Genomic DNA, 16,170 nt, shown 5'->3' with positions numbered 1-16,170 from the left:
GGTCGTATACAAAGTGCTCTAAACCATGGTAGGACTTTTAGGACGGTACGTCCTGCCGGAAGGACGTTGTACGTTCTAAGATTAAGATAAGATAAAATAGTACTGAACTATACAGTAATCAAACTTTCCATTATGTTTCATTCAGTAATGTTAATGAGATGCAGACTACATAGGTCAAAATTACGATTAACTCTTAAGCTTAAACTTTTTGTTTAAATTATAATATTGTTCAAAAATGAGACATTTATCAATCGATAGACAACATCGAGCTGAACAATATAACATTCTTGAAACTAAATTCTTATGCGTAGTTTACGAGAAAATCGAGAAAAATAACTTTCTATTATATTAAAAATGTATGTTGTTTGTTGCTAACCTAATACAGTTAATAGTTTTCATTCTAGTGGAATACAGTATTTATTTATTTATTGCGTATGAAAAATATACAAATATACACGATAGAACAAGTCACAAAGTTCGTGACTCGTGACCCGAAAGACCGAAAGGCAGGAAATCAGACCCGAGAAGTTGATAGTTACTACACACGGTGACTAGTAAATATCCATGACCCGTAGTGAATCTAACCTGAACAGACACCATGATCCCGAGTGACCCTGAAATTCAAAGATCTGACAGTTCAGAAACCATATTGTGTCCCGTTCACGAGCCACATGATTCAAGCGTTCCTCAACGTCGTCTTCCGCCACAGATACCCACCCTTCCAAAAATACATGTATCAAAATCCTGTGGTACTTCCGCAACAATTTTTATAGATGTAGTTGCTGAGTATTTCAAATTATATGCCCATAGCCGAATCCCTTCTATTAAAATTGTTGCACGAGTACCTTAGGATTCTGAAACATGTATTTTTGGAAGCGCACATATTAGTTCCTAAGTGAAGTCTTGACCCAACTACGGTAGGTCTCATAGTTTTGGACCTATGAACCTTTAAAGTTCCATTTTTTATGTTTTCGGCAGCCTGTAACTCAAAAGAACATTTGTGCATCTAGGTTGGTCTATACTTTTTGTCTTATCTTGGTGTTAGTAATCACCTCCCAAACGTTGTCGGTGTTGTTTTAAAACACCCTGTTCAAACAGCTCAAAAATCATATTATCTCAGTTGCCCCTATTTAGAAACCTTGAAATAATTCCACAAAATTCCCCGTGAACTCTTTAGGTAAAAGTATTGCCTTTTTTAAAAAAAGAAAGAAAAAAGCAATAGAAAACAAGCAAACAAACCAACAAAATGTCACTGTTTAGAATTTTTCAATTTCGTGTTTTTGTCATAGTGAAATTGCATTCAGTGTGTTATGCTACTACAATAAGATTAAAAGACTAGAATAAAATGCAAATCAATCTGATGGTTTAGACTTTGACTATGCTCTGGTTACTTTTCAGATGAACTTACAACACATGGCACAAGTGGAAGAAATTTCAATGCACGATATTAGTACAGCGTTACAACAGAAACAGACAATGACTACCCTTCATTCCTGCTTTTTACCTTCTCCTAATCAAGTGTTTCAATATAGAGAACACGCGCTACCCGATTAAACTCTAATACCATGTGACTCATCGTTTATCTTACTTTCGCAATAGTGGTGGGTGTCGAAATTGCGCACACCTATCTTATTTTAATGACATTACTTATGATGTAAAAGGTATAAAGAATCAGATTTATTGGGATTAGGGTTCTAGAGACAATGCTAGATTGAACATTTTTTTCTTTGCTAACAAATATTTTCCTTAATACGTTTTATTTTAAAACGCTTTACGTTCTACTCCCCTTCGCGAATTACCCAACTCTAGCACTCACAAGAACACAATGGTCAAACATGATCATTTTTTTTTAGTTTAACGTCTCACGGTTAGTCACAAAAGCTAAGAGAGACGGTGATGATGATATGGTTGATAATTGTGGAATGACAAAAGTGGAAGAAATACGAGAAAATCCATGCACACGGTGTTTGTCCACCATCTTGGCTAATCAAACCAGGGACTTCCACGCACCAGAAATGAGCGCTCTACCACTAGGCCACCTCGGTCGTCGGTCAAATATACGAAATACACAGAATAACATTTATTTTGTTGATCAAGAATTTATTTGTTTAAAATAAAATACAGAGTGCTTTTTTTTTCATTGGAATAATCATTACTTCAAGTTTTATACTTCTGAATTCTTGTGATATTTTCCAAATTTTAATCTCTTAATACGATCAGTTATCTTATATAAATTTCCCTTTTACAATGAAAGAAAAGAAGACATATTATTGGTCTTTATAGGCTATGTAATTTTACATCAGCACTAATATGGTAAGTGAAGTTAGATAACCATTGGCATACCCGCATTGGCATTGAAAATCAGTCGTGTACGTGAGCATTGCCTCTCGTATTTAGTACTGTCTAAACCATATTTCTTTAGCTCTTCTGGGAGACGTCCCAAAATCTTGATTTCATCAAAGTTTGAAAGAAAGAGAAGTAATTCATCTTCGGTTTCTAAAATCCGTCCCGAGTCCACCCAGAATATTTGCAAATGTTGTCGTGGAGGCATGTTACAAATTTTATGCACAAAGTCCTCGGATTTATTACTCAGGTTCATGGTAAAAAGTTCCTCAATGTTGGGTACTCTATGTAAGAGATTCATAAGACTGTCCTCAGAAACGGATGCTTGTAGCTTTACAACTGTTAGAAAATTGTTTTGTTGAGATGAATATTTAATTTGTACAGTATCCCGTATAATGCGAATAGAACATAAATTTAAATTTGGACAACAATTGAACACACAAGAGACATCCAACACTCCGTTAGTCTGCAAGAAGAAAAAAGAATCGGAGGGTAATAATTCAATTTGTTTGAGATTTTCTCCTTTGTTACTGAGATATTGAAGGATGTTATTGCCTAAAATACCATCAACGTTTCGCGTAGCAATACTCAAGGATTCTATAGGTGGTAAAATGTTAATATCCACATTTTCTGATACTTGATGAAATTTTATTGCCTCCAATCTCGGACAGAGTTTCTTGATTAAATCAATTTTTTCGGAAGTCGCGTGTCTCAGAATAACTTTCTTCAGTTTTAATTCTTGGCTCAGGTTTTCCTGTGGGTGCCATTCTTCATTCAACAGATATGAAAACACATCATCCAAATTGGTGTTTAGAATCTCTAGATTCTCCAGTAATTCCAGCAATATTAGTTTTTCTTTACATAAAGAGTCAGACATTGTTACCATTTCAAATTTACATAATGTAGAACACAGGGAAGTCTTTGTCCTTGAATAACGTTTGATTGTATTCCCATCAACTATCAGATCTCCTAAAGGTATAAGTTTCCTAATTGGTGGAAACACGTTTGGAAGTTTCCAGAAAGTGCTCTCCCATTCACTGTCAGTGTTATCATCTTCATTTGCAACTTCCAATTCCGTAATGTTTTGTGTTAAAAAATTAATGCCCATTTCTGTAATTAATGAGTAGGATACATCTAATTCCCTGAGATTGTGACACTCTCTTCCAACAACAGCAAGTATTTCATCTGTACAACAACTTTGTAACTTTAATTGGATCAAGTTCACAGCTGAAGAAAGCACGTTTTTCATCAATTCACAATTCCCACTCGTGAACCAATGTGGTGCCCTCAAAAAACAATTTATACTTATACTGTGTAAATTAGTGCTATTTTCGCTTAGTAACTGTAATATTCTAGTAAAATGAAGAGATGTTATATATCTTCCTAATGTAATATTAATGTTACAAACATGATTTTGAAGGAAGATTTCCAACAAATACAAATCCTTTGGATAAATGACGGGTTCTTTTAAATCTTCATCTTCATCTTCGTCAAATGGAAAAATAACATTATTCGAGAAGACAAAGCCACTCAATTCTAGATATACAGTTCTAGGCAGCAGAGCATAATATTCTCGAATAGATTGTCTTCCCTTGTAGAAACAGCATATTTCGTTGGTTGTTTTGGGGCATTTCGACAGGACTGATTGTAAAATAACGGACTGAAGAATTTGTTGAAGGGGTGGAGGAGTTTTAATTTTAAACCAGGTCATTTTGTTTTCAGATCTTGTACTGGAGAAACCTATAAAATAAATAAATAAATTCTAATAAATCCGAATCATGCAACAGAACACGTATAAATTATGATTCTAGGAAACAGTGGCAACAGCAAAACATGACAAAGGATTCATTTGCCATTCTTTTGTTTATACGTATGGATTCTATCACAATATACTCCAAACTATTGTGTGATTGACATCGCTATGTAATCGATGGCATGGTTTCTTCAAAGTCTATTTTAGTATTTAAAATCTATATTTAATGTCTATTTTGATAATCAGTCTCTTTTTCCCTTTGCCATTTTTCCATTTGTCATTTTTTCCGTTGGCATTTTTCCTTTCCCATTTTTACCGTTTACCATAAACTGCCCGAGAGAGAATGTTGTCACATGCTAAGTATACCAGGGAGGTTACTCTTTCTACCTCAAACTGTTAAAATGTTTGACGATCTACTGTAGCCAGATTGCTAACACCTTGGCCTAGTATTAGTCAACAATATACATAATAACAATAATAAATTTACAGAAATGTAATTACCAAAAATATGTATCGCAGAACTAAAAAATTGATTCATACTGTTTCAAGTACGGGAAGACTCCGCAGTAGATTATCATGCTCATTTAGTAATATTCAAGTACGGGTAGACGCATTTAGTAACATGCAAGTAATATTCAAGTTGGGTAGACGCATTTAGTAACATCTGATATATATATGATGTATGGTTACTTTCTTTAGGAAGTAAGCATTAAGTAGCATCTGATGTATGGTTACTTCCTTTAGAAAGTAAGCATTTAGTAACATCTTATGTATGGTTACTTTCTTTAAGATGTAAACATTTAGGAAGTAAATGAATATTCTTCAGCTACATTTTAAATTGATGAACTTCCTAAATATTAGTGTAAGAGGACGTTTGCGAACCCGCAAGTGCTACACTTGCAATCTAAATAAAAATATTGCCAAATCATATAGGCTAGATTAAGGCAGAGAACATCCACGAGTGTTCAGTAAATTCGATCCCCTCTAGACTTACGGGACTACATGCATATTTTGGAGCATCCTCATAAATATATGGTTAACAAATGTTTCTTCAGAATGGGAAACCAGGGACTCGATTCTCGGTAGAAGTATGTGTGATTCAGATGCTACACTAAACAGTAGATCTACATCTAACTGCTGAAACGGTCAAATGAATTACTCATTTGATTTAGAAACGATCGAAATTAAATGCATATTTGAATTTCAATGCACCATGAAAATAAATAAATAAAACTTTTTTTTTTAATATGCAAGGTCTTTCAAAAATGTTTCACAATATTTTGAGAACAAATTACTCACATCAAAAGAAGTAAAAAAAAAAAAAAAATAGATCAGATGAACCTGTGCTCAAAAGTGGATAGTTTCGGAGTTATAGAATGCCGAAAACGTGAAACAAGTAAACTTTAAAACTTCATAGCTCCACTACTATAAGACCTATCATAGTCGGATCAAGACATCACTGAGGAACTAGTATGTGAGCTATCCAAATATCCATGTTTAAGAATGCTTCAGTACTTGCACATCAATTTTTAGAGAGGTAGTGGAGAGTGATCAAGTACTCCCAAACAGCCTCTCCAAAAATGAGTGTGCAAGTACCGGAGGTTTTGAAAGATGGATATTTGGATAGTTAACATACACTGAGAAAAAAAATTGTAGGTGGCGTACTTAAAAAGATATGTTCCATGCGTAATTTCTGTAGTTTTTGGACTTAACGTACAGCAGACGTATAACTGAAAACGCATGTTTTATAATACTTTCTGTATAAGTGTTCCATCTATACGTACTTTCCGTGTGAAACAATGTAGGCGGTCAGGATCTCACATACAAATGGACGTATATAACATATAGCTGACAAAGGTAACATAAGTATATGCATGTGATATACGGAAAACTGTTAGATGTCACACATCCTGCAACGGCATGATGTAACACCAAAGGGCAGTGCCTATGTAGCATACGGATAACGTATGCTCCCTACTGATTTCTATGGTAAGCATGAGGAAATCGTATATTCGTACAATATACCGCAGTCCGGAGAATGGATTTTTCTCTGTGTACTAGTTTCTCAGTGATGTCTTGAACCGACTATGATCTGTCCTATAGTAGTGGAAGAATGGACATTTAAAGTTCATTTTTTATTTACTACATTTTCGACACACTATAGGTACGAAACTATGCACTTCCAACTACAGGTCCACATGATCTTTTTTTTTTTTATTTATTTTGATGAGAGAAACCTATCCCCAAAATATTGTGATAAATTTTTGTAACACCCTGTATAAACCGACTTCTAAGAAATCACCAAAAGAACCGAAAATGATAAAAGCTCTATACAGTAGAAAATAATAATAATAGAGGGCTTAAAACCTGAAAATAGTTCATTACTATTATCTACAAAAAAAAAATTAAGTAGTGCCATGCTGGGCAAATTAATTAAAAATATTTCGATGCTAATTTTATGAGACGTTAATTTATTTGGCTTGGCATGACTTCGAAACGTTTTTTGATATAGATAGAGAAATGAAATATTTTCTGCTTGTAAGCCCCTCTATTAATTTCTACTTTTCAGCGCTTTTATTATTTTCTGCTTTTTAGCGCGTTTATTATTTTCTACTTTTCAGTGCTTTTATTATTTTCTACTTTTCAGTGCTTTTATTATTTTCTACTTTTCAGCGCTTTTATTATTTTCTGCTTTTTAGTGCTTACTTAGAAGTCTAATATAAACAAAGAAGAAAAATCTGACAATGCTTAATTTATTAGACACGAGAACCGAAAAAAAAAATATGGTTCAAAATGAATGGATATATAGTTTAAAATAAATCCAAATTAGGCGAAATCTTATCCATCTACATAGGTAATCTATTTTAGCTAAATTATTTGGTGGAATTGTATTGCGAATCCCACCAGATGTACAAAATTTGTAGTAAAGATTTAGTCATATGTCAAAGGTCTTAAGTTACAAAGGTGAAACTCTATATATAAAATCCTCATTAATAGTAATTGTAAACGCGTACCGGCGTTTTTGAAAATTCTGCTTTCAATGATGGATGGGATAGTTTCTACAGTTTTCTCTGCATAGAAAAGGTTTTTTTTAAGTTTAACGTTCCATGACTATGCTCTTTAGGTAAATGAGATACATGTGAAGGATAATGAAAGTGAATGAACGTGAAATTAAATTTTATGTCCTCTCTCTCACAGAGAATCGAACACGGGACCACGATCACCAAAGGCTAGTCATTACACCAATGGGAAGCGCCAATGCCATCAGCACTCGAAAACGGTTAAACTTTCAAAATGAATTTTTTGTCTACTATACTGCACTCAAATTTCTTTTTAAAAAATGGAAAGCTAGTTTCCTGTGCTAAATATGCCTAAATTACGAATAGTTCCTGTTCATTATGAAGGCGTCAAATAGCATGTTGGTAACATGTTACGGGGAGAGAAGACTGAACTCGTTTTAACTTGTTTTAAAATCATGGCCTGATGAGATCGGAAAACGAAAGCCATGAGAAATTCAAGCAGTAATGTGGAATACTTTTAGTATTGCTCAAAAGAGGCGACACTGCTTGCATCTCGTCTCGTCTCGTAACGAGGCGACAATAGATTTTTTTTTTTTTTTTTTTGCGAAACAGCCTAAAATGTCGTGAGCACCAATATAAGTATATACCGTAATTCTTATCATCAAGGTAGAGATTTACATGGTCAATTGTTTGAACCTAACCAGAAGCCAAGTCCGGGTAGTGATGTCAACTGGCCCGGCTTGGTTCAACTGAGCGAACAGCTTGAGCTGGCTCAGGTAGAATGAGTTATCGGCTTGGCTCAATTCAGCTGACTGCTCAAGCCGGCTCCATTGAGGTGATCCATCAACTCAGTTCGGCTCGGTTGGGTTAGTTTGGCTCACCCGACCCGACAACCCTAAACTCGGGCCGAGCAGTTTTGAACATATTTGGCCGGTGCCCTATACCTTTTAACAATTTTTGGCTCGAACCCGAATATTTGCTCCTATGGAACTCAAACCCAGAACCTTGTGAACGATGTCCTTGCCTCCTAGATATTAACGACTACCGAGATCGGCAGTCAACTAGTTTTTCGTATTCAAATACAAACCGGCTGTCTTTCATGTTTATACACAGTGTTATAATAATAATAATAATAATAATAATAATAATAATAATAATAATAATAATAATAATAATAATAATAATAATAATAATAATAGAAAGAAGAAGAATGAGAATAATAAGTTGTAGTAGTAATAGTATCATTAATAATCACTATATTGTCTGTGTTGGATACTTGAAATTACATACAAGTTTGGCTCGTTTTGGCTCTACTCGACTCGAATGCGAGACGAGTTGGAGGAAAATTTTCGAGCCGAGCCCAAAGATCTCTGTTTAAGTCGAGTCGAGTTTCAAAGAAAATTCGCTCGTGCTCATCCTTACTCACGGGCGCACTCACGGGAGTTCACTGGCCCTGGCTCTTTCCAAAATTTCTCAACTCAACATACATTTGTACACTTTCTCAATAAATCTATATTTGTGTAACAGGAAAATGATTGATGTAGTGTGAAAATTTGATCTTACACTTCATCTGGACTCTTTCTCTCATGTAATATATATCTGTAAATAATTTTTTTCAAGCGAAATTCTGCCAGGTGAAGTTTTGTCCTGAGAGCAGTATAATCACCGCTATTACTTTCGTACTAGATGTGATACCTTTTATAATATTTTAGTGTTCTAGTACGTTCCCCAACAAATCTAGTATTTTCCTCATCTTTTCTCATAAATACATTTGGGAGAGAAAAAGAAATCTCATGAAAATTTGGCAATGTACGAAAATTTCATTGTTAATGGTTTCCAGAGGAAACAGATCCATTTCTTTCAAGTTTGTGCTGTAATTTTATAGTTAATTCTATTGTGGAGTATAGCAAGTATAAAAGTGTCAAAGAACGAAGGGTTAAAACTAATAAATGAAGACAGTAAACAATATTACATATTTGCTGATCCGTTTAAACAGTAGGCTATTAAGAGTCTTCATCCCGGCGAAATTAAAATACCGCTAATTTTACAGTAATTATGTGATATCTTCAAATAGATAAAAGATAATTGAAATATGGAACAAGAGCGCCCTAGACAATATTATTTTACATAAGAAACCGTTATCACGACTCACTTATCTGCTTTCGATTTTGAGCCATTTTGAAAATCGGCATTTATTTTCGCGTTTCTAAACAACTGAAAACGGAAAGCCACTAGGTGACTTGTGATAACAGTACCTCACGCAAAATAACATTGTCTAGGGCGCTCTTGTTCCATATTTCAATTATCTTTTATCTATTTGAAGATATCACATAATTACTGTAAAATTAGCGGTATTTTAATTTCGCCGGGATGAAGACTCTTAAGGAATTAAAACTCGATTTTCTCAATAAGACCATTTTATGATATTTCTTGTTTTCTCCCGACATCCTCTATAATTGTCATACTTGTGTTACTTTAGTGGTTTTACGAGTTCTAATACGAGAATTAAGCAGGAATTGCGGCAGGATTTTTAGTTTGGGGGTGTAAAGTCAAAATTGGGAGGGTGTAAGTAGTTTGCACGGTTTGTATCGATTTTTAGTGTAAAAAAAATTAAGTTAGGGGTTCTTCCAAAAATGTGAGGGGCTTACTCCTCCACCCACAGAGGAGAAGGAGCTGTTGGAAACCTTCTAATAATTAGATATTAATATCTTAAAATGTCATAAATAGGGTGAAATGGAAGCAAATAAAACTTTAGTGCTTTTTCCCAGATCTACTACTTTTTCTCTCCATAAGTTAGTACGAAATATTTTTGCTGGATGGCCAAGGTTTTAGACGGCTCTTTTGGCCACGTGAGATTTTATTGCGCGAGATTTTGGACGGCAAGATTTTGGTCACACGAAGTTTTGGGTCGCAAGGTTTTGGCCACGCGAGATTGCAGACCTCGAAGTTGCTGTTGCGAGCTTTTGTACCCAAATCGAAATGACGCTAGTTAACTTTTCCCCATTACTTAGTATTTGTATCAGTTTCAGGTTATCTGGTAATATGTATGTAAGTTAGTTATGAAGATGTAGCCGGATGGTTTCCACAGGATTGATTGAGAAATTCAAATTAAAGAACTAGGTTGAGCAGTGTTGGCAACTTCAATTGTTTTCTTCTTCTTCAATAGCTTGAATTCTTTCTGCTGAATAAGATAATTAAAATTATTATTAAGTTCTGTTATTCCATATATGTCAGCTACTGGATATATCATTGTACAGTCAACGACAAAAGTTCTTTCCGTTTGATAAAATTAGTTTACGTAAATAACTTCAGAATTGAAGGACAATTTAAGTACAGCTTCCAGTAAATTAAAAAGTATGTAATTTTCTGTACGTTCCAGTCATGCCACTGTTATTCCCAAAAAGGAATTTTACCAAACGGAAAGAATTGTTATCACTGATTGTATAATGGTAAATGCATTGTGAGTTTTCCTTGTAATATTTGTGCCCCACATCAGAATTTAGAGAATTCATTCAACGCGAAGATCACTGGAAGGCCAAGATGAGGTGCGGGTAAATCCGGTAATGCCCCCATTAATAATGTGACTTCCCTGTTGTAGAATTCTGGAGCTGCCACTAATCTAGAGATTGATCTGAGTTAATATATTATGACAAAAGTTGAAGGTGCGATTAAAGATTTTGTGGTTGAAGGATTTTCTGATTTTTTCTCTTGACTTTTATTGGTTTATGTATGGTAGTTATTTATACAGTTTAGCGTTCTAAGCAGTTTAGAGAGAACCCTATGAGCAGACCGGTAGCCAGCCCAAAAATGTAGGGGGGACCCGATCCAACCATATTATAGTTAATTTGCAAGCTTACTGTGACTTTTAGGGAGGCCAGCAAAAATTATGGGGGCCGACCCCCTAGACCCCCTGTGGATATGGACCTGCTTATGAGTACAGTGACAAGTGAAAACTTATTGAAATAAAGTATTTTTTTTATGAGAAGTAGGCAGATCGACTTGAGCAAGCAGTGTGTAATTCATAAGTTATTTACATGCAATTACAGGGTCCAAGTCATCTCTATAATTTTGCATCAGGAAGTATATATCTAAATATAAGTAGAATAAAGGAGGAGGTTACGGAATGAAGATTTCTTCATGTGAAACAATTAGATCTTGATTAGATTCACGAGAAATTTAATGGTCAGTGGTGCATCTAGCCGGTTCCGGGGGGAGCTAGGGCCACCCAGTTTTTTGAGTCACAAAGATAATTTAAGCTATTATTTATATATTTTGGAAAGCTTATAGGAAACGCATGATATACCGGTACCGTATCTATCATAGTCTGGGTTCTAGTTGCCCCTCAGTTTTTAACTTTAGATCCGCCACTGCGAATGGTCTCTAGCATGCAATAAAGTGAAGCTTCAGAAATCTCAGAAAGCAAGTAATTAATAAACTCTTCTGAGGATAGTAAAGAGGATTGCGCAAAATTTTTATTTATGAATGAATGGGCTCGCGTTTATAATAATGAATCTTTGTGCAACCTGTAACTATTAGATGTTTAGAGATTTGCGTATTTGTTATGCAAAACGTACATTTATGATTGAATGAGATATGGACACCCACCGTTATAGTCACTGTTACCCCGGATTGACTCGATTAACGAATTCGGACAAGATAATTGCTCTAGTTGTCTATTATTTAAAAGAAATCAGTATGAAAAATTCGTATTCCTTCAAGATTATCATGTGAAATAACGGATGGATGTACCAACTAACATTTACAATCTTATAAGATTTACTAGCGCCATCTTAATAAAATAATGAAGTAAGAGAAACGGCGCCGTGTTTATGAAATAGTAGAAAAAATGAAATTAAGTCTTGCAGTTTTACGTCCCACAGTTATGCCTGTAAGTTAAAGGAGACGGTGATGATGAGGAATGAATGAAATGGTGGAATGAAGAATGTGCGAGGAAACGGAAGAATCCCGAGAAAACCCACGAACACGGTGTTTTCAACCACAAAGGCCACTTGGTGTGAGCTGGAATCGAGCCAGTTATCCACACACCAGAGGTGAATGCGCTACTACTGGGCTACCGTACCCTCTACGGTCAAATAATAGAGATAGATCCTAATTATATTACTGTCCATATATGTCCTTTTTCCACTGTACTGTTTTCTATTTAATTCAAATAACAATTACTATAGTGCTTCCAAAATATCTTGAGTCGTGGCAAAAATGTGAACTAAAGCTCACATCCGCTACACACCCACGTATTGAGCCAACAAGGGTTCAGCTGTTGCTAAGCGAGAGAGCCTTAGCGAAAGAGAGTGGAATTTCTTCAGCCGATAGCAGCGCTTGAAATGGAAGACTAGGTGTCAAGTAAATACCGTATATCTATAACAAACATCAGAAACATTGGTGTCTTTCTCATAAGCAGAACAATATTAATTAGTCCCCCTTCACATTCACACTCAGTGTTACCAAAACGCTGACTAAAGAAGTCGCTAAACAGCAGATGACTTCAATTTGGGGGGAAACTTCAATAAGAAATTGGAACCACAACACTTTTTGACAAACTTATCACTATACCGATAAAATACTTACATTATAAAATATTTAAAAAGTACCGCTTATTCTAGCTTAGAAACTACATGTAACTTAAATAACTAAAAAACATGACCAAACAAAATATGTGTTTAGTTTTGGCACTACAGCATTTTCATCAATTTGCTGAAACTGTAACGCATATTAGAAATAAGTATTTGCGTTGGTCAGATTTTATATTTAAGATATTTTAAAATGCACAAAATATTAACTCCATAAGGGGAAAAACACTTAATACATAACACTCATTTCACTTAACACTTCTACAACTAATCTTGCTGGTGCAAACTAAAGAACTTTGGAGGTTGAAATTCTCCATTAAAAGAGGAAGGGATAACAGAAAGCAAAGCAGGATTGTCGAGGAGTAGTTACACCCAATACGTCGCCGCTTGAGCTGATTATAATAAACGAAAAGAAATATCAAAACTGCTTCGAACTAATTAATAATGGTTGACTACAGAAGGACAAGTCGTTCGTAGCATAATAGTTGCTGAATTTGTAAGAAAATCGCCAAATCATAACTAGAAAGCAGCAAAAAATAAAAGTTGTCAGTTGGAAAAATGATTGTCGCCATCTTGGAAGTTGAATCCCCTAGATTTACCGGCTTTTGCCCTAAATTGGCAACAATGATGATACTGAATAATAACATACACATTGCATCCAAATCCTTTAGAAAATTAACTGCTAAAAAGAATCTTAGTCCATTTCGTTATTTGGTAATTGAGAATACTCTTGGCAGTTGTTGTGTCTTCCCCCGTTATTGGAATCGCGAAGTTTTAGAATCAACGAGGCTAGGGAATATCTACGAAGTATATTCATAAACCTTCTCCCAAAGCAAGCTTTACTTTCGTATTTAACGCAGACAAACTTCAACGAAAAAATGAACAATCATTTGATTGATTTTAAGGTTAACACAAGCTCTTGAAATTAGTATAATAAGTTACACACACAATGTAAAAGAGATTGATTAAATATTGGAACAAATAATAATACATGTGAAAATTTCTGGCATGTCCACAATTGAAATTTTCTTTCGTTTTTCCACGGCTATATCAGAAAATGCATATGTGTCACGTTGGTAGACAACTTAATATTATGTTTGCTTCAAAACATTATGTATTAGGAAATATTTAAAGCAAAGTATTGAATTATAGTAAATAATACTTACATGATAATTTTCAACCATCTAAACTTAATTTTAAATCGTCTATCGTTACCCTAGATTTATATCTATAGCTTTATATATTTTCATTGTTATACAATACAACAATGGAATAGTCATTTTAGCTCCCAGCGAAAGCATAGGGTAGCTTATCGTGTAATGTGTGTATGTGTATAAGGTAATTTATTTCTTGGTAACTACTTGCAAGATCTGAACGAAAGTTAGTGAGCAAGCAACCCATCGTCTAAAGAATAAAGATCGGGTGTACGAGCTCAATCAGAGACAGGTATCGGCTCAGCTTAGCTTGCATGAAGAACTTGATTTCTCGGTAACTATTGGCCGGATCTGAACGAAATTTTGTAGGAAAGTAGTCCATTGTTTAAGAATAAAGATCACTATATATGGTGGCCAAGTTCGGCCAGAAGCAGGCTCGGATGTTAAACTAGGTTGTCACGCTGCAAGAATTTTGTAGCTGCCATTAAAAAAAAAAAAAAAAAAAAAAAAAAAAAAAAAAAAAACCTTGCAATTCTACAATATTTCTTCATGTGAACATAATCTTGAAAGGAACATGCAACAATTTTTCAATCTTTCAAGGAGTCAACAAACTATGTGCAACTTTTCGGGTCGTCTTGCTTGCTACCTGATACAACCCTTCCACTGACATAAAGCAAAAACCAGTTTCGCCGCTTCCGAAACGACGGATTCTTTTGGATGGAGAGGGTAAGTGCGCCAAAATACGTTTTTACGACTGCCAGAGGAGAGAGATGTCTTTCTTGCTTTCAGAAAGTTATATTGTGTAAACACTAAATAGAAAGATGGGGCTGCAGGTTTTTTTTTTTTTTTTTTTCTTTAATGACAGCTTCAAGATTCTTGTAACATGACAATCTAGCTTTAGCTTGGTAACAGAGGCTATTTCACAGCTTTGGGCACCAGAAGCTCCTGGGTTCGATTCACCTTCTCTTGTTTCTTTTTATTGTTTCTTTTTCTAAACATCCATATGCATATCTAACTATATGGTAATTCTACAAAATTTTTACAGTTTATCGGGAAAAAATAAACACACTAATAGATAGATCTAATCTAGCTGATCAAAATGATATGACTGAATATAAACCTCAGGCGTAATTTTCGAGAAAATGATAGAAATAAAACTTTTTGTAAACTTAAAAAATATCATGTACAATAACCATATAGGCTACTGATTAGTGTGTCGGCTGACTTTGTGCCATTCCAACCGGTGTCGTCTGGTAATTACGATTTGTCAGAATGACAAAAGCCTACTGGAGTGAAGATGTGCGTTTTGTCTTTGCAAGCTTTTCTCTGAATGAGAAAACAACCTAATCGCTCTTATGATGTCGTAACAAACGTGACAAGATGTAATAAGGTATCTGACTTCCGCAAGTAAGAATGATGCGGACCAGTGGCGTAGCACACTTTTGCGGGGCCCCCCGCAAAGTATAGAGAAGGGCCCCTAGTTGTAAAGCCGACAGAAGTAAGGTTGAAGTTCTACTTTTTTAAATCTTTATTCATCGCAAGACTTCGGGGCCCTCTATACCTCGGGGCCCCCCGCACTGCGGGGGTTGCGGGGGTTGCGGGGGCAGCTGCTACGCCACTGATGCGGACACACTGATACTTTCTTTTGGAGCTTTCGGATATCTTTCGGCTCTGGCCGGTTGAAGTACTCTACACTCCCAGAGGTTGGACAATACCCTCCTAAACTTAAGCAAATCCCCGAAACTTGGGCAAGCGATTCTCAAAACGTAAGCGAACACTTAAATACTTTAACCTACGACAGCGCCGTAACTTGGATTTTTTCTGGGGTGAGAGCATATGCGTATTAGGGCCCCCTAGAAAAAGTTTTTTTACTAATTCTTGGGTCCCTGTTTCCATCTTTCTCTTACTCTTCATGGGCCCCCGGAGCCTTTGGGCCCTCCAGCACGGCAAAGTCTGCGGGGCCATTAGTTACGCCCCTGGACCCGTTCCATACATGACAAATTAATTAAGAGGAAAATATTGACAAACCTCAAAGCAATAACGATATGACCATATAAATTTTACAATTCTAGAAATAAAACCACTTGAAAATCACAGCAATACGCTTAATTGGTGGCGTTATTTGCGTAAGTTACCTTATACTTTGCCTTTTCTTAACACTGATACGTATGTCCATTTACAGAACACACATTTTAATATTGCTACAAAGATGTTACCGGCATAGAAATAATAATAATAGTCTATAGTTATTCTAGGAGAACAGAGACTGAAAGTGTTTGAAAATAAAATCCTGAGGCGAATATTCGGACCCA

At 35.3% G+C, this 16,170-nt stretch overlaps 1 protein-coding gene across 1 annotated transcript; it reads right to left on the bottom strand.

Annotated features, from left to right (window-relative positions):
* Positions 1-2,088: 2,088 nt before the first annotated feature.
* Positions 2,089-13,950, bottom strand: LOC145673255 (uncharacterized). The gene is made up of 2 exons (XM_081742781.1): positions 13,871-13,950; positions 2,089-4,083 (listed from the first exon to the last, which is right to left on the bottom strand). Exon 2 carries the CDS (start codon positions 4,052-4,054, stop codon positions 2,324-2,326), a length of 1,731 nt encoding a protein of 576 aa, XP_081598907.1. The 5' UTR covers positions 4,055-4,083; positions 13,871-13,950; the 3' UTR covers positions 2,089-2,323.
* Positions 13,951-16,170: the final 2,220 nt, after the last annotated feature.

This window comes from Thermobia domestica, chromosome 16 (genome assembly GCF_964235325.1).
Source record: "Thermobia domestica chromosome 16, izTheDome1.hap1.1, whole genome shotgun sequence".
Taxonomy (NCBI): Eukaryota; Metazoa; Arthropoda; class Insecta; order Zygentoma; family Lepismatidae; genus Thermobia; species Thermobia domestica.
Note: the sequence above shows the minus strand (reverse complement) of the source record. Positions and strands in the feature narration are given on the sequence as shown.

Coding starts and splice junctions, on each gene's coding strand:
- LOC145673255 (XM_081742781.1), bottom strand. CDS start 4,054: ATGACCTGGTTTAAAATTAAAACTCCTCCACCCCTTCAACAAATTCTT.